The sequence below is a fragment of the Ascaphus truei genome, chromosome 1 (assembly GCF_040206685.1).
Source record: "Ascaphus truei isolate aAscTru1 chromosome 1, aAscTru1.hap1, whole genome shotgun sequence".
Taxonomy (NCBI): Eukaryota; Metazoa; Chordata; class Amphibia; order Anura; family Ascaphidae; genus Ascaphus; species Ascaphus truei.
The window spans coordinates 125109308-125130203 of record NC_134483.1 but is presented as its reverse complement, the minus strand read 5'-3'; the positions used below and the strand labels follow the sequence as shown (position 1 = coordinate 125130203).

General features: G+C 46.6%; 1 protein-coding gene across 2 annotated transcripts in view; it reads left to right on the top strand.

Moving 5' to 3' along the window:
- Positions 1-334: 334 nt before the first annotated feature.
- The window catches only part of RAD23B (RAD23 nucleotide excision repair protein B), a 34326-nt gene continuing 13764 nt past the window's right edge, over positions 335-20896 (top strand). The window contains exons 1-4 of one of the 2 annotated variants that reach the window (XM_075594379.1): positions 335-749; positions 17862-17943; positions 19350-19429; positions 20430-20710. In XM_075594379.1, the coding sequence (XP_075450494.1) occupies positions 684-749; positions 17862-17943; positions 19350-19429; positions 20430-20710 (509 nt within the window). In that variant the 5' untranslated portion in view covers positions 335-683. Of the gene's footprint in view, positions 750-1167; positions 1384-17861; positions 17944-19349; positions 19430-20429; positions 20711-20896 lie in introns of those variants that run through there. The other variant, XM_075594389.1, reaches the window with a different exon arrangement.

Sequence of the window (20896 nt, the reverse complement as noted above, 5' to 3'; positions counted from 1 at the left end):
TATATCAGCACGCATAGTTCCCTTAGTCACAGGGAAAGGGGGCAACAATTATAAACACACACAACAGTGTGTGTGTATTATATTTTAACAAAACAGGGTGTGAAGTAAAAATCAGCCTTTGCTAATGATAGAACAAGAGCAGATGAGATATATATGAGTGTCAATGTCAGCTCTTTGCACCAAATCACTGTAAATCTCCCTATAACTATTTTTAACTCCTCATTACTCCTCGGCCCCGCCCACCTCCTTGATCTTCCCATTCTATCCCCCACTAGGCCCCGCCCACCTGCCTGGTCCCTTCTCTGCCAGAGCCCCGCCCTTCACCTCATCCTCTCCGGCGCACGCGCAGTGAGCTCCCACCCGCGCGCCTCGCACTGAGTGGAGTCATGATGGCGTCGGACAGGCCGTGCTGATGAGACAGCGAAACAACTGCCAGCGAACCGACGCTCAGAGTGACACAGAGAGAGAACCCCGCGGTGGTGACCCCTTCCTCCCATCACCACGACCGAGCCGGCGGAGATTATTATTAACGCAGGCAGGGGACAACACGGCGTCAACCTTCCCCCACACACCCTCCTCCCAACAACTGCTGAGCTACCAGGCTGCACACGGGGCCTGACATCTGACGCCGGGGACAGAGAGAGCGGAGTGCACGCAGGAGGAGGACACACAGAGCAGCCACCATGCAGATCACCCTGAAAACCCTCCAGCAGCAGACCTTCAAGATCGACATCGATTCGGAGGAGACGGTAAAACCTCTAGGACGGCGGGGCCCTAGTAGTAGCGGTGAACGGGGTTGGTTGGATCACATGACAAATCGGCCATTGATCAAGCCGTGGGGGTGGGGTGATCGACCTTAACACCCGGCCCGGGCCTTTTCCTATGCGCTGTCAAGCGAAGGGCGCGCTTGCAACCGCCCGGCTGCGCGAGGGTTAAGTGTGCGCGAGGAAAGAGGGCGCGCGCGGTTTTTATTTTTTTTAAATGGTGGTGACTGAGCACGCGAGGATGGGGGTGTGGGTGCATCACGTGCTTGTTGGCTCGAGACGTGGCTTTGATGAAGGGCCGGGCGCGCGCCGTCATGTCTAGCAGCTCGCGCGTGTGAATATTCGAATGTCGAGCTGACGGTTGCAGTCGGACAGCCTGTGTGTATAGGCTGCGTGTCTGTTGGCTCGTGGCCGGTGCGCGCGCACTCCCGCCCGCCGGCCTCTCCGGGCTGCGGCTGCAGAGAGGCCCAAGGGTGGAAGAGCAGAACACGTGTGCGGTGCAGCAGAAAGTGACAGCTGCCGTGACAGAGGGGAAAAAAGGCATGCAGCAGGGGTAAATGATACCCCTCTGGGGCCCAGCTACTGACACATACCGAATTGTATTGAAACTGGTAGCATTGTGAGTACTTTTTTGTAGCTTTCCACAGATTAACCACCTCACTTCTCAAATGCAGTGTGTAGATGGCCAACCTGTTTCTCTTTTTCCTGATGACGGTCAATAGGGAGCAAAACGTTGACACCACATGCCTGGATTTCCAATACATGTTTACTTTTAAAGAACAGGGCTTCACGGATTTCAAATACACTATTGCCAAAAGAATGACGTGAAGTTTCAGCCATACATGGCCTTTATCAAAAGCAGAATGGCATCGCCATAAATAGTGTATTTGAAATCTGTGGAGCCCTGTTCTTTATACCTTCTGTTGAATATTGGATTATCACAGTTATTATTTTATTGTTTTTGTTGTGCAGCAGTCTCCCTATCTACATAATTTTTAATTACACTTTTTGTGGTGTGCTACCTGGTTAACTTTGTGTACTTTTTTTGTTTGTAACCCTTTTGATGTATCCTTTTAACCTTGAGCACATGTATGCACAGACGTTTTTGGTTACCTATTATTTTTTTGTTTGTTTGTGTGTATTACAATCTATTTGTAACTTCCAACCAGACTCAGTCATGCGTTCCTAATCCGGTCCTCGTTTACTTATTCTAATCACAGGGTAGTATGCGTTTTGTTAACTCTGTGACTATGGAAGTTGGAGACTTGGAAGAACCAGGTCTGTATTCAAAGCTAATGCTGACACGGAGTTAGGTTGGCGAGACTGAAGATTACATGGGGTGGACAAATATAAAACATTTAGCAGCCAGCATTTTTAGTTTAAAAAAATTAAAAATGGGTGGTGACTGTCACGGCGCTCCTCCGTAAGGCCTGGGACCCGCTGTGCTCGTTGGCGCGGGCGGCAATGTAGCGAGTTCCCCACCAGCAGGGGAATCCTCGCAAGCCGGTCCCGGTCCCCACTGGCTGCACAGCTGACTACACGCTCTGGCGCGTCAGCCGCTAGGAGACACAACAGAATGGTGCTTCCTAGCGTTCACGCGTCACGTGGTGTGGCTGTGAGCCAATGGGGAGGGGAGGCTGCGGGAGGAGGGGAGGCTTCGGGGAGCGGGGAGGAGTGTGGAGTGAAAGCAGCGTGAGTGCCTGTCTGTGTGTGTATATGAGTGCGTGCGTGCCTGTCTCTGTCTGTGTGTGTGTGTGTGTGTGTGTGTGTGTGTGTGTGTGTGTGTGTGTGTATGTATGTATGTATGAGTGCCTGCGTGTGTGTGTGTTTTTTTTACTTACCTGCAGCCCATGGCAGCCCGTGGAGGGAGGGGGGGGAAGAGTAGCGGGTCCCTCCGCTCAAGCCACGCCCCCCCTCCCTGTCAATCCTCCCATTCCCGCCTACCTCCCGCTCCGGCCCCTCACGTCATGGCCGCGCCCCCTCACGTCATGGCCGCGCCCCCCCCTGACCCGTTTGGCCACGCCCCCCCCCGCTCCGAGAAAAGTATCCTGCAGATCGCGGTACAGCGAGTTGCACGCGCTGCTGGCAAGCAAGCCAGCCGTGCGGACGCGTGCAACGGGACCTTGGCCTAAGGCCTCGGTCCCGCTGCGCTCGTTGGTGCGGGCGGCAATGTAGCGAGTTCCCCACCAGCAGGGGAATCCTCCCGAGCCGGTCCCGGTCCCCACTGGCTGCACAGCTGACTACAGGCTGTGGCGCGTCAGCCGCTATGGGATACAACAGAATGGTGTTTCCTAGCGTTGACGCGTCACGTGGTGTGGCTGTGAGCCAATGGGGAGGGGAGGCTGCGGGAGGAGGAGAGGCTTCGGGGAGCGGGGAGGAGTGTGGAGTGAAAGCAGGTGCGTGCCTGTCTGTGTGTCTGTGTGTCTGTGTGTCTGTGTGTCTGTGTGTCTGTGTGTGTGTGTGTGTGTGTGCGTGAGTGCCTGCATGTGTGTGCGCGCGTGTGTGTATGAGTGCGTGCGTGAGTGCCTGCCTGTGTGTGTATGTGTGTATGTATGAGTGCTCCAGCCCGAGTCCGTGGAGGGAGGGGGGGGAGAGAGTAGCGGGTCCCTCCTGCAGCCAGTGGAGGGAGTGGGGGGAGAGTAGCAGCTCCCTCCTGCAGTCCGGGGAGGGGGGGGAGAGTAGCAGCTCCCTCCTGCAGTCCGGGGAGGGGGGGAGAGTAGCAGCTCCCTCCTGCAGTCCGGGGAGGGGGGGGAGAGTAGCGGGTCCCTCCTGCAGCCCGTGGAGGGAGGGGGGGGGAGAGTAGCAGCTCCCTCCTGCAGTCCGTGGAGGGAGGGGGGGGAGAGTAGCGGGTCCCTCCGCTCAAGCCACGCCCCCCCTCCCTGTCAAACCTCCCGGCTCCCGCTCCCTACAGACCGCATATCGCGGTCTGTGTATCTCAGCGCACCGCCTGTCAGCAGTGCGGGTGCGCTGACTCTGGGAGCGGGGCCTTAGCCTAAGACTATGTAGGACGTTTGGTCACATTCGTTTCACCGCGACCAAATTTGCCATGACTCACCCTGCCTCGGGAAGCTTCTGCCACTGGCCACTTAGCTGCTAAGGTAAGTGCCTTACCCTAAAACCCCTATACATTTGCCCTAAACCCCTTAAATTATCACCCCACCCTAAAGAGTAATCAAACTTGCCTCCGAAGCGGCGGGGACTCCCAGCGGTGGATCGGCTGCGGCGGCGTTGTGTGTTGCAGCAAAGCACCTGCGCGGGCCCTTTGGTCGCTGTGAAACGTCCGCTACCAAATGTCCCATTTTGCTGCCAGAGGCTCTGTCAGTGTGGACATCTGTGCATTTTACAGATACATTGTGACACGCAAGCTCTTCCCCCTCCCCCACCTTCCCCAATGCCACAACTCAAGCTGCACTGGGGGGTGGGCATAGGCATGGAGCACCCCCTCACCTACACCTAGCTCACAACCAGCTCTTGCGTCTCGCTCCAGTCAATGAAGCAGGATGGGATGCGTTGTTACAGGTCGCGGACAGATCAGTCGGCACCGCAACTCGGGCACCAGGAGGGAATTTATTGGCAACCAGTTATCAGGGATTGTTCCAACCTACATAACTCAATGCTTATATAAACGTTGGCATTCTGCTGAGTTGAAATTTTTGCAAAATATTAAGACAAAAACAAACTATATTGTTCCATAACAAGTGTGCGATTTGCATTTGGTCTTTTGGACACTAACTATAATAGAAATTGTGCTTCGTGACTGTCACTTTAGTACAACTCTGTTATAAATTGCATTTCATCATTTTTTGTATTCCCTTTTCCTGCCCCAGAAAACACAGCGCGGATCTGTGTTGGAATATAAAGTTCATAAAAGGAGGATTTTGCGTTTATAACAATGTTCTTCACTGATCTATTATACTCTTCCATCCTGTATTATTATTTTATAAAGCCATTCACTACTCTAGCGGTGCGCAAAGTGGGGGGCGTGGGATTTTTTTGGGCGTGCTCTTCCTCGAGGCCCCGCGCTCTTTCCCGGGGCCCTAAAATTAAATGCCGGGGGATTGCGCGAGGCCTCTGCAACAAACTTCCAGGGTTCAGACGCGTTGGTGTGACGCCACGCGGCCGTCTCCATGGTTAACAGGGTTACGTGACGTCAAATGACGCCGCCAAGTGAGGTGAGGAGGGGGGGGGTGAAAGCGAGGGGGAGCAGGCAGTGGGGCGTAGCTCTAAAAGTTTGCGCTCCCCTTGACTACTCGGTTGAGAAGTTACATTTTCATCACATAAGGCTGGCACCTACTCCTGTTAAAGCAGCAATCTCCTCCAGAAGACTATACGAGTTTAATTGCTTTAATAGTCTTAGTTCGCCCCTAATCAGGATATTAATCTCTAGTTTGAGGTGATCATAGTAACCTTTAGTCTGCTCTTGGCAGAGCTTCATAAGGCTGAGCTCAGACAGAAGGCGATGCGGCGTGCGCACGTCCGTCACAATTTTGGGTTGTGCGGTGGGAGTTTTCAAATTGAAAATTCCATCGGCGGCAAAGTGCAGTGTTGTCGCTGCGACATTTTTGCGGCACAACCCAAATTGTAATTTGGGGCTACAGTCGCGTGATGCAAGCTAGTTCAGCCAATATAGACGAATCAGCTCAGCGACACGTTCAGTACACGCCCCAAACGCCGCGATCTGCCTCCTGCAGTTTGAGCACAGATCGCTGTGCTGCAGGAGTCAGCAGCGGGGCGCGAACACTAGCAAGCTGCCGTAGCAGCCTGTCTGAGCGAGCCCTTAGGCCGGTTCTACCACTGCATGCTCGCGCTACGCTGTGCACGCGGCAGTTTTAGTTGGCTGAGGTTAGTCAGTCGTTCTATAATTGTGCCGCGCATGGCAGGGAGTGTGGAACCGGCCGACGGGTGGTGGGGGGGAGCTTGGGAAGCCTGAGAAAATAAATAATTTGCACCGCTACCGCCGCGTGTGTACAATGTTATTAAAAAAAAATTATTCAAGTCTTTATTTTAGAACTTATTTAAACACGCACATATACATACACATGTATATATATACATATATATACATATATACATATATACATATATATACATATATACACACACACACACACACACACACACACACACACACACATACACATACACATACACATATACACATACAGTACCTCACTCGCGCATTGTATACACACAAAGTGTGCCACACGTGCACGGCTGCGCACAGTATATAACGAGCCTTAAGCAGCGATATGGGTTTCACTTATTTATTTTTTTATTACCGGATTGAAGCAGGGAATCTTTGGAGCTGAACTGTGTTAATTTAATCTCTAGGGGCCCCTTGCTACCAGAGATACTTTAATAGGGGATGCCGGCGCCTTCTAAGGTATGTATCAAAAAAGCGTAAAAAGGTGAACAGTGCAGACTGCGGCTTTAAGATGTAGTGTACAGGAAAAAAGAACCGGTTTGTGGCTACCTTATATCTATTTCCCAATCATGTTTGTTTATAGTTCAGAACAGACGCGCATCCCATAATTTATAGATCACAAAGACGTTACTGGGCTCTTGCTTAATGGGTCAATAGTCTACATGAGCTGACATGAAAATCTTATCTAGTTACAGCTAGGGTCACTTTGGAATTTTGTTTTGCTTACATATAGCAGTTTTACGCCTTGTTTGGCAGCAGCACACAGACAGACATAGGACTGATATTGAAGTATTAATGGATAAATTATGTCGTGTCCTGTTATTTTCCTAAAATCAGTTTGTATATGGCACATAGCTTATGACGGTAGTTGATTTGCACAGTCATTACTGAGAATTTACAGGAAAGCTTATTGGCAAACCTTCAACCATCAAAACATTATTATAAACATGGGATGGAAACATGCCTCCACATTTTGGTTGCCCGCTATACTTGAGAGAGCGGCTCAGTGAGTAAAGACACTGACTGGCATTTAGTGTTTTGAAGCAGGGGAGCCTGGTTCACTTCCCAGTGTCGGCTCCTTGTGACCTTGGGCAAGTCACTTTAACTGTCTGCCTCAGGCACCAAAAAATAGATTGTAAGCTCCTCAGGGCAGGGACTTGTCTGTAAAATGTCACTAAAGCGCTATGTAAAACTAGCAGCACTATACAAGAACATGCTATTATTAATATTATTATTATTATTATTTATTACTCCACAAAAGAGGAACGTCCACCCAATGGCGCATATCTGCTTCCCTTGGCTCGCTCCATGAGCACCAGTAGTGAACACTGATAAATATTCTGCTCATAATGTTCGTTTCATCAATGGACTACAGAACTATTACATCACAGATTTTGCCTTCAAATACAAGGGGGATGTTGGTGTCACAATTATAGATGTTTGACATATGTACATAAGCCACTTTTCTTCTGACACTATCAGTCTGTGAATATATACACGGTCCGGATATTACAAAGTAACACACGGGAAGGAAAGAATCCATGATAAAGCACTCTTGGGGGGCACATATGGGTAGGACAATGTATAATCCAAACAGATATCCCATTCATATGCAGAGAATGAAAAATAATACAATGTTAATCAAATAACTGTAAATACAGGGCATAAAATATATATAGTTAAAACACTGGTGGTAGATATGGCTATATACACATTGTCTGGCTCCTAAGCCAAACAACTAAATCTTATACACCAAAGGGGTTGATGTTCTTACAGATGGTCGTTATGGACATAGGATATACTTAATATTAATACAAATGTATTCCCCTATCAACACGGGTATAACATAAGATACATATCACATGCTAGTAATAAAATACTATTCACTAAGGTGAGTTATCCCTGCAAGGGTGTATCTAATAGTCGAATGCCATTTTGAGGATTCAATAGGTGTCTACAGACAAAAACTCAGTGTATAGCAACAATGTATCTCAATTCAACCCCTTCACAAGGTAAACAGTTGCTGAGTTAGAAAAGTAATAGTATAACTATCACACAGATCCAAGTGTAGCAATATAAACCTCAGTGTGTGGGCTGAAACTCGGCTGCAGTGAAATTAGTAAACAGTATTGTAATTGAAGGGGTGATTACACCTATTTTTATGGTAACTAAATACTCTACGAAGTTCAGGATAATGGTTTTCCTTTCAGTCTGGAGACAAATGAAAATATGAGCTACGATTTTCATACTCTTAGGCCGAGTCCCTGGTGGTCACGGCCGGGTGTGCACCACACAGCACTGCCGTCTATTGGGCGTGTGTGTGTGTGCGCGCTGTGACACGAATGCTGGCAGGGAAGACACAAATTTTGCCACGGTCATGACGGCACGCAGTCAATGGAAGGGCAGATATGCCCTTTTATGGCCGCTCCCCCGTCATGGCCTGCCCCTGCGCTATCCCTAGATCTCCCCTACAGACCACTGATCCCGGCTGTAGTCTCAGCATCCGCCGCCAGGCGTGCGTGCAGCAGGGAGGACTGGGGCCATAGCCTTAAGGCTAGGTCCCCAGTGGCTGCTGCGGCATGCGCCGCACATACGGCTCAGCCCTCTATGGGCAGGCCCCAGTCGGTATGTGTGTACATGCTCAAGCCTCAATGCGTGACCGCCTTGGCCAAAAGTCAAGATTTTTGTCTTAGCACGGTGGCCGAGCATTGGCCACGTCATGGCGGCGGTTCAGCCAATGAGGGCGAACCAGCTGCGTGACTCATGGCTGTGCACCCTGCTACACCTCCCAGTCGCATGTGATCTGAAGTCCATCAGATCACTCGGTTTGAGGAGAGCTCTGGGAGGTGCTCGGCCGTGCGCACTGGGCCGTAGCCTTACTATCCTGTGCTCAGAGCACTAAAAGTAATCTGCCTTTTAATGTAATAAAATGTCAATATGTATTGTGAGGTTCTTTTATATTCCCTAAAATATTTTATATTTAAAGAATATTCTGGCTACCTCCATAACCCTCCTTTATTTGGTCATGATATCCGATTAAAGCGTGAGATTTTTTTCCTCCTGTCATCCTTTCTCCCCCCCCCCCTCCCACTTCCTGTCACTTCCCCCTACCCCCTGTCACCCTCCTTTATTTGGTCATGATGACATCAGACTAAAGAGTGAGATCTTTCACTCACCCCATCTCCCTGGTCACTCCCCCCCCCATCAACTTCTCCTCTTCGTCACTACCCCCTCACCCTCCCTCATTGCCACTCCTCTCCATCACCCCACTTTATTTGGTTGCCAGACTAATCTTCCCCCCCCCCCTTCCCATCATCCTTCTCATGTCACTCATCCTCCCCTCTAACACCTTTTTATTTGGTCATGACGTGTGACTAACCCCCCCTCTCCTTTAACTGCTGCCCCTCTCACTCTCCGGTCACTCTTGATCATGATGTCAGATTGCAGAAGAAAGTGAGGTTTTGTTTTTTAGGCTATTGTAAGACAGCGGTGCGCAAACTGGGGGGCGGGAGATTGTCTTCGGGGGGCGCGGGGTTTTCAGAGGCCCCGCGCACTTCCTGAAGGCACTTAAATTAAGTGCCAGGGAAGAGGCGAAGTCCTCTGTAAACTGCACTTACCTTGCTTCTTGAGACGCGTTGGCATGGCATCCCGGCGTCAACTGACGCCATTGCAACGTGACGTCATGGTGCCGGAGCCAACGTAAGAAGAGGGGCGCGGCGAGAAGGGAACAGCTGGCGGGGGCGTAGGGAATAAAGATTGCGCTCCCCTGTAGTAAGATTTCCGTGTACCAAGATCAGATGAGTTCAAGGGTATCCAAATTGGCAATTGGGAGAGAAAAATACCCCTCTTTGATAGGGGGCGCAGCAAAAAAGTTTGCGCCCCTAATCTACACACACACACATTCCCAGCTAGCTCAAACTCCCACACCCACCACATCATGAATATATATTTATGTCAAAAAGAGTGCTACTGAGCGTGGCAAATGTATACAACAAATGACAGGGGTGCCCAATGCTACATCCCATTGACAAAACATGTATGGTAATAAGTATAAAGTTTAAATACTTCAATAATTATAATAATAATAATGACTTGTTTATTTAGTTAAACCCTTTGGCCAAAGTCATAAGCCTGCATACCAGTGCAGGTCCTACACTACACTGTGAACCCTTCCTTAACCTCTGTATGAGGGGAAGCAACCATAGTAGATCCTGTTCTTGCTGCAAAGTGAAAAGACCTCCCAAGTTAAAAAGGTGAGGAGGTGTGAGCTCTGGGGGAAAGTGCCTCCATACAACTGTTACCAGTAAGGTATGCAGGGTTATGACGCTTTGGCCAAAGGGGTTAACTAAATAACCAAGTTATTATTATTGAAGTATTTAAACTTTATACTTATTATGTTTTGTCATTTGGATGTAGCATTGGGCATCCCTGTCTTTTGTTGCGCCCCATATCTATATAGATCCAACATTACACTAATTATGAACCAAGGTAAAAAAGACTGGACAAATTAGGAAACTACATGTTTATGAGGCAGGGCGAGCCTGATTAAACATAAATGAGTAACAGGGCTGAAACGGTACAATGTGTTGAAAGGTAACTGTCTTTGCTGTGTTTTTTTATTTATGTAAAACCCCAAAAATAGATATTAAAAAAATATATATAGTAAGATAAAAGTATATTTACCCAATTAATTAAAAAAAAAATGCTTCCCAAATTCAACTCTACCTCCATTGGTTTTCAGGGTGTTATTGAGGTAATCAAGCTGATGCTGGCACAACAAAACCTTCCACCTTCGCTCCATGCTACCCAATCCCTGATGCTGCCCCCTGACAGGCTCCAGAACTTATAGCTAACAATACTCTGCATTATGTCACCGATGAGCTCACGTGACCTCACAATGCTGTCGTCAGCTGCCTACCTAGCCAAAGACAAAGTATTTTGCAAAGAGGAGAGCAGGAAACTCGAGGCATAGATTATTTTTAATAGAGTATGATTATCTGGCCATTATTAGACAAAAAGAGATGGGTGATTGAATTTGGATGAGTGTGAATGTCACAAAACCTGGTAAAATGAGCCTGAATTTCTTTATAGAACACGGACTAGTACAAATAACTGATTATGAAGATTCAAAGAGAACCATTTACCTTGCAGGATGTAATTTCTCTTCAGAAGGACTTGGAGAGACTGGAAACGTGGGCAGGTAAATGCAAATGAGTTTTAATACAGATAAATGTAAGGTTATGCAAGAATAAAAAGGCAACTTACAAATTAAATGGAGATATATTGGGGGAATCCTTGATGGAGAAGGATTTAGGAGTGCTCGTAGACTGCAGACTTGGCAATAGTGCCCAATGTCGTGCAGTAGCTGAAAAGGCAAACAAGATCACATCTTGCATCAAACGGGCAATGGATGGAAGGGAAGTAAACATAATTATGCCACTTTACAAAGCACTAGTAAGACCACACCTTGAATATGGAGTACAATTTTGGGCACCAATCCTAAGAAAAGACATTATGGAACTAGAGAGAGTGCAGAGAAGAGCCACCAAATTAATAAAGGGGATGGAAATTCTAACTTATGAGGAGAGGCTAGCTAAATTAGATTTATTTACATTAGAAAAGAGGCGTCTAAGAGGGGATATGATAACTATAAACAAATATATTCGGGTACAATACAAGGAGCTTTCAAAAGAACTATTCATCCCACGGGCAGTACTAAGGACTCTGGGCCATCCCTTAAGGTTGGAGGAAAGGAAATTTCACCAGCAACAAAGGAAAGGGTTCTTTACAGAAAGGGCAGTTAAAATGTGGAATTCATTACACATGGAGACTGTGATGGCAGATACAATCGATTTGTTAAAAAAAAAGGTTGGACATCTTTTTAGGTGGGAAAGGTATACAGGGATATACCAAATAAGTATACATGGGAAGGATGTTGATCCAGGGATTAATCCGATTGCCAATTCTTGGAGTCAGGAAGGAATTAATTTTTCCCCTTGATGGGGTTTTTTGTTTGCCTTCCACTGGATCAATAAGTAAGTATAGATATAGAATAAAGTATCTGTTGTCTAAATTTAGCATAGGTTGAACTTGATGGACCTATGTATTTTTTCAACCTCATCTACTATGTAACTATGTAACCTTGATGATTTCCCTCCCCCCCACCCCCCCTCTTTCTGGTACACGGTGCTGAACCTTTTTTTGGGGACGTACTTAATACAGTTGCATGTAAAACAAAATAGAAAAATAGATTTTAACTTAAGTGTAATGTTGATACGTGCTTTCAAAGAGCATTACTGTGTAATGCTTTTCTTGTCTCTGCTGTTGAGTCCTAACAATGAACAGTAAGGTCTTCAGGTTTGAGGTAACTTTTCCTACCGTGTTCTCTTATGTCTGGGGCACTTTTTGTATTCCCTCAAGTCTATATTTGTAAAGAGCAATGGACATTGTTGGCAATCTATAAATAAAAATATACACACATGCAATATCAACAGGTATGTACTGCCTTAAAGCCGCAATCCATCCAGATGCCTATGAGTCTAACTCCTACAATGCCACTATCTGACCCTGAGCATGTAAGATTTGTGTGTTAAAAATCATAGTTTTCTTAACCTCTAGCACAGAGGTTGGCCAGCTCTTCTCCTCAAGGGCCACACACAGGTTAGGTTTTAAGGATACCGCTGCTTCAGCACAGGTGGCTTCGTCATTGACCTTAGTCACCACATGTTCTGATGCAGGGATATCCTTAAACTTTGACTTGGTGGTGGCCCTTGAGGATTGAAGTTGGCCACCCCTGCTCAAGCTTCTGAGATTAACATGGTAACCTTTAGGTTGGGCCATGGTACAGCAGACCGTGTGGACGTCCGCACGCTGTGCAAACATACTGCCTTAAGGTAGTGTTCGGGTGCGCGCAGAAGCGGGAGGGGGCGCGAGTCAGTTCAAACTGTTTTGTTGGTGCAACAGACCGGTCACGTGAGCGGTTCGCCCGATTGGGGCGAACCAGCTCCGTGATGCCCCCACGGCTGGTCTACCATGGCCAGGTAGGCACCCGCTCACTGACCAACCTCTGCACACCTCCGCACAGGCAAAGACACCATGGATGGCCCCAGCCTTAGGCTGCGCTTATAGTGCCTGGCGACGTCGCACCTAAACAAATGCATTGAGTCCGTTTCATGCGCTTGTAGGCGTGACTGAGTGACCTAAATCTCTGGAGTCAGTAGAAATTGATTTTTAAAGCGACGGTCTCACCATGTGACAGGCTATAAACCAATCGGGTAGCTTCTGATGCAGGGAGAGGGAATGTCTGTGAGTGCAGGGAGAGGGTGGTGTGTGTGTGTGTGTGTGTGTGTGTGTGTGTGTGTGTGTGTGTGTGTGTGTGTGTGTGTGTGTGTGTGTGTGTGTGTGTGTGTGTGTGTGTGTGTGTGTGTGTGTGTGTGTGTGTGATCAGGCCCACCAACATGGGGTGGGTCTGCTGGGCCCGGCTGCCTGGACCCGCTGTGCCTGTTTTATTTAAAAATGCGCAGGGAAAGCAGGGTGTCCGGCTTGCTGCGACAACCGTGGGACGGAGGGGAAGCGCCATGGCGAGCCCGCACCCACCAACCCAGCTCCCCCTGCGCACGCCTCCTGTCGCGGGCAGCAAATATTAACCTGCCAGTCTCGCCCCTTTCCCCCAGCCGCCTACCTCCCATGTCACGCCCCACGAGCCTACCTCCCGCCGCGGGGATATGGGGGGGGGGAGTGTCTGGCAGACAAGCACCCACCCGGTCAAGGACAGTCACCCACCTAGCCAGTCACACCACCCACCCGTCTTGTTGAAAATATAAAACTAAACAGATTGCATTGTAATGTTTTTTTCTGTATTACAATAAGAAAACAGTTAAGGAAAAGTTGCGCGCTAAAAATTATTTTTTTTGTGGTAGGAGTGCTATAGGGTGGGGGGCTGCTCCTTTCATTTGTCCTGGGCCCCATGATTTCTGTTGCTGTCTCTGTGTGATTGTGTCTGTCAAGTGAAACACACTATATTAACAACTTTAAAATAGTAAATTCTCCCATAATTTAAAGTAAATGTAAAGTAAATTCAGCATACAAACAGAAATTACAACTCCTCTCAGTTTCAGCCTTCTCCCTTACTCTTGTCTCCGCCCCTCTGCCTTCCCCCTTGCCTGACGTCACTCCCCTTATAGCAAGAGAGACGGTCTCCAAAACTCAAATTACAATTTTTGCAAGGGCTACGGAGACGGGTAACATCATCCATTGCCGGCACTATAAGTGCTGCTTAAGGCTGAGGCCCCGGTAAACTCCGCTGCACGCGCGCCCGCGAGACTGGCGGCGCGTGCAGACGTGTCCCCGGTCTGCAGGGAGCTGCAGACCAAAAGACTGGGACGGGGTGGGCGTGACGCGGGAGGGACGGGGGCGCGGTCGTGACGTCACCCAGCAGGTTTGCCTTCATTGGCTGAACCGCCGGGGGCGTGGCTTAGCGCTCCGTCGCGAGTCCTGCTCTCAATTCTATTGAGAGCAGGAGCAACTTGTGCCACAGCGCTGCGGCCCCCCCTCGCAACGGGACCGGCGCCATTGAGGGGAGGGCTCTCGTCCCTGCAGCGTCCGCCTCAGTGGGCGCCCGTGGGGTCCAGGCCTTAGGCTGCACTTATAGTGCCGGCAATGACGTCACATGCGCTTATAGTAAGCACGGAGCGACGCTGGCGGCGCGAATTTTTGAAGCTGTCAAATTTGATTTTTCAGAGACTGTCGCCACATGTGACAGCCTCTGAACCAATCAAAGACCTGGTCGCCCGCGAAATCACAAAGCGAATTACAGCTTTCGCTAGCGGCGACGGGTGACGTCATCCGTCGCGCGCACTATAAGCGTGGCCTTGGACTGCACTGTGCTCTGGGGAAGCTTCATTTTAATCTCCTAGACACTTAAAGCAGCATGCTTCCCCTGTACATACTGTAGGTGGAAAGAAAAGGGTCTCCGGAGCTAAAATGTTCAGTTCAACTCTGGGGACACCGTGGTTTGTGAGATACATACCGAGAACGTTGGTGCTGGTATTTTGTAGCTTAAATCCCCTGTGTCATGTGGGCCAATATGAAGCTGGAACAGATGTTGCGTTTTCCTATTGGCCCATGTATTGCGGAAGACTGTAAAAAACAAAACAAAATTGATTCACCTGAAGGGACGGTATGTATCCCGGGAAGTAGGAGGTCCCTGGATATTAAATGAATGCTTTCCAGTTCCAGAGACTCTGCTTCCCACCTAATAATGTGTGTAAAAAAAAAAAAAAGTTCAAAATAGTAGTGGGAGCTGCTGCTTTAATATTTCAAAGATTTTATGTCCTCAACGGAGCATCAGATTAAAACATGTATCCATAGTGGGCTCGACAAATCAGAAAATAACCACTGGCCCACTCCCCAAAAATTTTTTTGTCTTGTAACACTTTTACCCCCCCTCCCTCTCTCACCCACCTCACTTTACCCGCTGTCGAGTCTTTGCGGCGACGTCTCGGCATTCTCATGCATCTCTCCCTCAAACTCCAGTGTCTCCCCTTGTGACGCCACTGCCATTTTCACACTAATGCCCCGAGCGAGTGCATTTGTCGAGCCCTGTATCTATATATCTAAAAAGGCTTTGGAAAGGGCCAGAGGAGATCCAAATAAAAGTCAAAGTGCTTTCTAAAAAAAAAAGTGAATGTGAAAATTGGGTCCCTTGAAATAGATTGGTTGGGTTGAATAAATTGCATGTATGTGGACATACTTCTGGATATGCACATCATTTAAAATAAATGTATAGAGGTTTGTTCTATTTCAGTGATCATGTAATCTGACTTGCTTACGCTTGCCAGACAGCTGACAGAGGGCTCTGGTATTTACATGCACTGCGAGAAACAAGAATGCAGAAGATACTTGGATTTTATCCACTACACAAAGTTTACATTTACATTGTTCTCAAGCATTTCTATATTAAAAACAACGAAAATACTTCTAATGGGTAAAGGAGTTACTCAGTGAGGCTCTGACTGGAAACGAGGACAGCGCTTTATACTGAACACTATACAGGCATACCCCGCATTAGCGTACGCAATGGGACCGAAGCATGTATGTAAAATGAAAATGTACTTAAAGTGAAGCACTACCTTTTTCCCACTTATCTATGCATGTACTGTACTGCAACCATCATAACACGTGCATAACTGATGTAAATAACGCATTTGTTACAGGCTCTATAGTCTCCCCGCTTGTGCACAGCTTTGGTACAGGTAGGGAGCTGGTATTGCTGTTCAGCATGTGACAACAGGCGCATGCGTGAGATGCAGTTTGCCTATTGGGCGATATGTACTTACTCGCGAGTGTACTTAAAGTGAGTGTCCTTAAACCGGGGTATGCCTGGATTGTACAGTGTTGTACAGTATGGGACAGAAAAGCACTATAAAGAAATAGATGTTATTGCATTAATCAGCACTAATATAGCCACTGAATGTGTGTGTACTCGCACACAAACTCACACAGGACGTGACAAATGTAACAAAAATGCTAATTTTTAACGCCTCAATATGCACCATTTTACACTGTGGCTCTGAAACATGGACACTTCAAAAGCGATATGAACCTACTTAAACGATTCCAACTAAGATGTCTACGTAACATATTCCATATTGCGCTAAGAGACCGTTGGAAAAATGAAGATGTACAGATGTTTGTTTTTAACCCTCTACGTTTGCGGCTGAATTCCTGCTGCAGTGACCGCCTACACACCACAAGATGTACAGTTAGCCTGTCAAAACCAACGGACGGTGTGATCCGGCGAGGGTGCGGCTGTTGGTGATGCGGGGGTCCGGGTGTAGGTTGTGAGCCGGCGGGGTGAGGGAGTGATGGTGCGGATGGAGGGGGGGCGGCGGCAGCCCGGGTGTGAGGCGGCGGCACGCGATGTAAGGAGCCTGGGAGGGTGAGGGCGTGTGTGTTTGTGACGTGACCCCACCCCGCAGGCCAATCACATATACACTGTAAACCACACTCTCACGTGCACACACACTTACACACTTATACACTTATACACACACACACCACACATATATAGATATATAATATACACACGTGTGTGTAAGTGTGTATGTGTATATATATATATATATATATATATATATATATACATACATACATACATACATACATACATACATACATACATACATACATACATACATACATACATACATACATACATACATACATATATACATATATATATATATATATATATATATATATATATATATATATATATATATATATATATATACACAGTGTTCGACAAACCTATACATTTGCTCGCCCCGGGCGAGTGGATTTAACCCCCGGGCGAGTAAATATTGGCCCAAGCAGCACACGTTTGGTACTAGGTGGCGAGTAGATTTTTTGGTGATTTGTCAACCACTGTATATATATATATATCTATATATTATATATCTATACTATATTTCTAAGTTTATTCCGTTTGTTTTTGTTTGTATGTCCGAAGCATCAAAATCTCACAAACGGCACAACAAAACTTTTACTGGACATTCGGCTGCGGATTTGTAGGTCAATGCAACTATTTTGAGCTTCCAATATGACTCACCTCCCAAATTATGGACATTCTAAGTTTCCATCAGGTGTCCTGCAAAGATGTTAGAGCCGTAGCGTGTGTGTGAGAGTGATCAGGCCCACCAATAGGGGGGGGTGCGTCTGCCGGGCCCAGCCGCCTGCGCGGCTGTGCCAGTTTTATTTGAAAGTGCGTGTGTGATGTGCCAGCTAGCAGGGGGGAGATGTGCTGGCAGCTCCCCGGGCGAAGTGTGTGTGTGTTTTTATATATATTTATTTATTACTTATATTCACTTCGGTATACCCGTGTGCTTGCTTTATGGATACTTTTCTGTTGTGCTATAATACCATTATCCTTTGAGCACCACTGTCTATTGATTATATCTCTAAACGTGTGTGTGTGTGTGTGTGTGTGTGTGTGTGTGTGTGTGTGTGTGTGTGTGTGTGTGTGTGTGTGTGTATATACATATATACACACACACACGGCTATACACACATGTCTAACGTTTTCCTTCATACTGCCGTGATTACATTTTCCATTTTAGAGTTTTTCAATAGATTACCCTAACCATTCTTGTATTCTTCTGTTGTCTAAATAGGTTAAAGCATTGAAAGAGAAGATTGAACTAGAGAAGGGGAAGGATGCATTTCCTGTGGCTGGCCAAAAATTAATTTATGCAGGTAAACTGTGTGATGTCATTGAGGACATTTAGATTCACCTATTATACTAGTAGGAACGTCAAAATGCTCTCCCCACTCTGTGTCCCTTGTACATTACAGATCTTATTACATTCTTTCCTTCCTGAACTGAATGTGCTAGAGGGGCCTGCAGTTCTGTTGTAGAATATATATATATATATATATATATATATATATATATATATATATATATATATATATATATATATATATAGTGCTTTACACAAGGTGTATATACTTTGGGCTCCCCATTCATTTTTATTCACACTGATACACATACACACTCTTTCTTCACTTGCTTTCATTACCTTTTGACACCTCTAGCCATAAATCTCATCCACACCGGGGGAAGGAACAGCACAGATAACATTCCAAGAGACACTGTTTTTTAAGTAACCTTTTGCTTCATTCATTGTAACATCGCCGGAAGAAGAGATCAGTGTATCTCGAAAGCTCGCACAAATAAAAGCATTTCGTTAGCCACAGAACGGTATCATCTATTTATTTTTTGATTATTGAAGCTCGGCTAACACGGTACTGATACCTCTACATGTAGTGACCATGCAGCAAGCTTAAGCCTATAGGGAACCATGTTAAAAATGGTTATTGAGGCAAAAAGTGACACTGTGTGCTCATTTGCATGTCATTTCCCAGAATCCCTTGCTGCAGTGGAAGTGCTGTATGCTGGGTGATAATGGGGAAAGGCGGGGTTGCAGACCTGCCTAAGACATGCAGATGAGCATACAGCTATATTTGCATATATATATATATATAAACAAACACACACACACACACACAACACGTAGCCCTGGAATATTCTTCTCACTCTTGATAGTGTATGTGTGTACTTTGAGAGAGAAGGCTGTTCCAGGGCATAACCAGGGCTTGGTTGTGGAATTACGTAGAATTGGTGTATGTTCTTAGTGTCGAAATTCCCACTAGTGTCTATTTTAGCCTAAAAAGCGAACTTAATTTGTCTAATGTGCAGAGACGGGATGTCCTGGAGTACAATTTGCAAGCTTTCCTTATGGTAACAAGCACGTGGCACACATACCTGTGGCTATATTCGCCGGTAGTGATAGACTTGTGCCCATTTTATTTTTTCCTGCGAAATTAAGGAAATTAAAAAAATATTTGGAGGACTGGGATTCTCAAAAAGACCAAAGGTAATAGTGTTCTCGAGGCCAATGCAACACGTTATTAAAGGTTTTAAAAAGATAAACAGAATGGATTGTTTATAAAAATATGTTTTCCAGGCTATGCCACATTTTGTTAATACTGTTCTTCAGGTTTGGTTCCTGGTATTTCTCTGACATGTGGGGATTGTGGTTAGGGATTGCTGCAACTGTAACATGTTCACTCTGCAATTGTATCATCTTTATCCCCAGGTAAAATTCTAAATGATGACACAGCCCTTAAAGAATACAAAATTGATGAGAAGAACTTTGTTGTGGTTATGGTGACAAAAGTAAGTTGTATGTTTGGGAGATTAATTTATGCCAGTATCTACAACAGCGGTGTGCAAAGTGGTGGGGGGGGGGGAGACGACGACAAGAATTTATGGGGAGAAAGGGGGTGGTTACAGAGGCCCCGCGCTTCCCTGAAGGCATTTAAATTAAATGCCGGGTATCGCGTTAAGCCTCTGTAAGTTCACCTGCCTTGCCCCTTCCAGCAACACGTCATCATGGCAACCCGGCGTCAAATGATCACGTGATGTCTCGTTGCCATTGCCAAGCGGGGATGGGAGGGAGGGTAGAGCAGGAAAAAAATGTTGCGCAACCTCTAACTACAAGGGGGACAGAGGTGCAATAGAAATTAGATCTCAATGCATTGTTTCATGTGCTACCCATGCCTTACTACCAACTTCGCATATAGGTAGTCTAAATATTTGGCATTCCTGCTGTTTTGTACATTTTTGGAAAGGGGGGGAGGGCGTCGGAACATTCTTTGGTACTGATTTTTTTTTTTATTGCCTTGTGTTCAAACATTGGGAGTTTATATTACATTGTAAATATACCTTTTTGACCTTTAACATAAAAACAAGCAGTTCATAGTTGTAGCTGCAATGGTCTTGGAGAATAGTACATTTGATGTGGTTGTGATGCCTTTTAGTGGGACCAACATGAGAATTTTCAATAGGTTTAAGTTATCGGGTGCAGAGCTTGTCAAAAAGTTTTTTCAAGTGTAGAGAAGAATGACGGTGAACTTGGAAGAGTCCTATACGGTTTAAAAAGCATTGTACACTAGTAACTTGAGCGATAACTTTTAGTGAACCAACAGTTTTTATCACAACTTTACACCCTAGAAGCTGGGGTTTTCTGAAACAAAACCGTTATCATTTTTAAGGGAAAGGCTTTTCACACATGTCATTCTTAACTAGTCAAAATTTTAGTGTAAGCTGTTACTGTAATCAAATAATTTGTCAACAGGCAGTCATCCTGTCTAATTGGACATTTTTTCCTCTTTAGCCAAAAGCGGCAGCATGTCCTTCTACACCGTCACCAGCAGCAGCCCAGCCTGCCAGCGCTGCTACTCCAGCCACGGCAACGCCCACGCTCTCCCCTCCTACACCAGTTACTCGAACCAATGCCCCTTTACCCTTACCTCTTTCTTTCCCCATGCCCACCGTCCCCGCGTCTGCAGCACCCACTTTAGAGCCGACCACATCCACTGCTCCGAAGGAAGAGAAGCCAGAAGAGAAGGCGCTGACTCCCCCTGAGACAACGAGCCCTTCATCAACTGAGTGCAGGTACAGGCATCCTACACGGGTGTGCTCATTTGGGAATGGGGAAACCTAACATGCACCTCTAACTTTGCTTGAAAATAATCTTCATTAACAAAGAAATGGAAACAACCAGGTGTTTGCTTTTTCCATGATTTTATTTGTTTAAAGAAACCCATTAAGTTATTGCAAAGGAAAGCGGGGGAGTTGTTT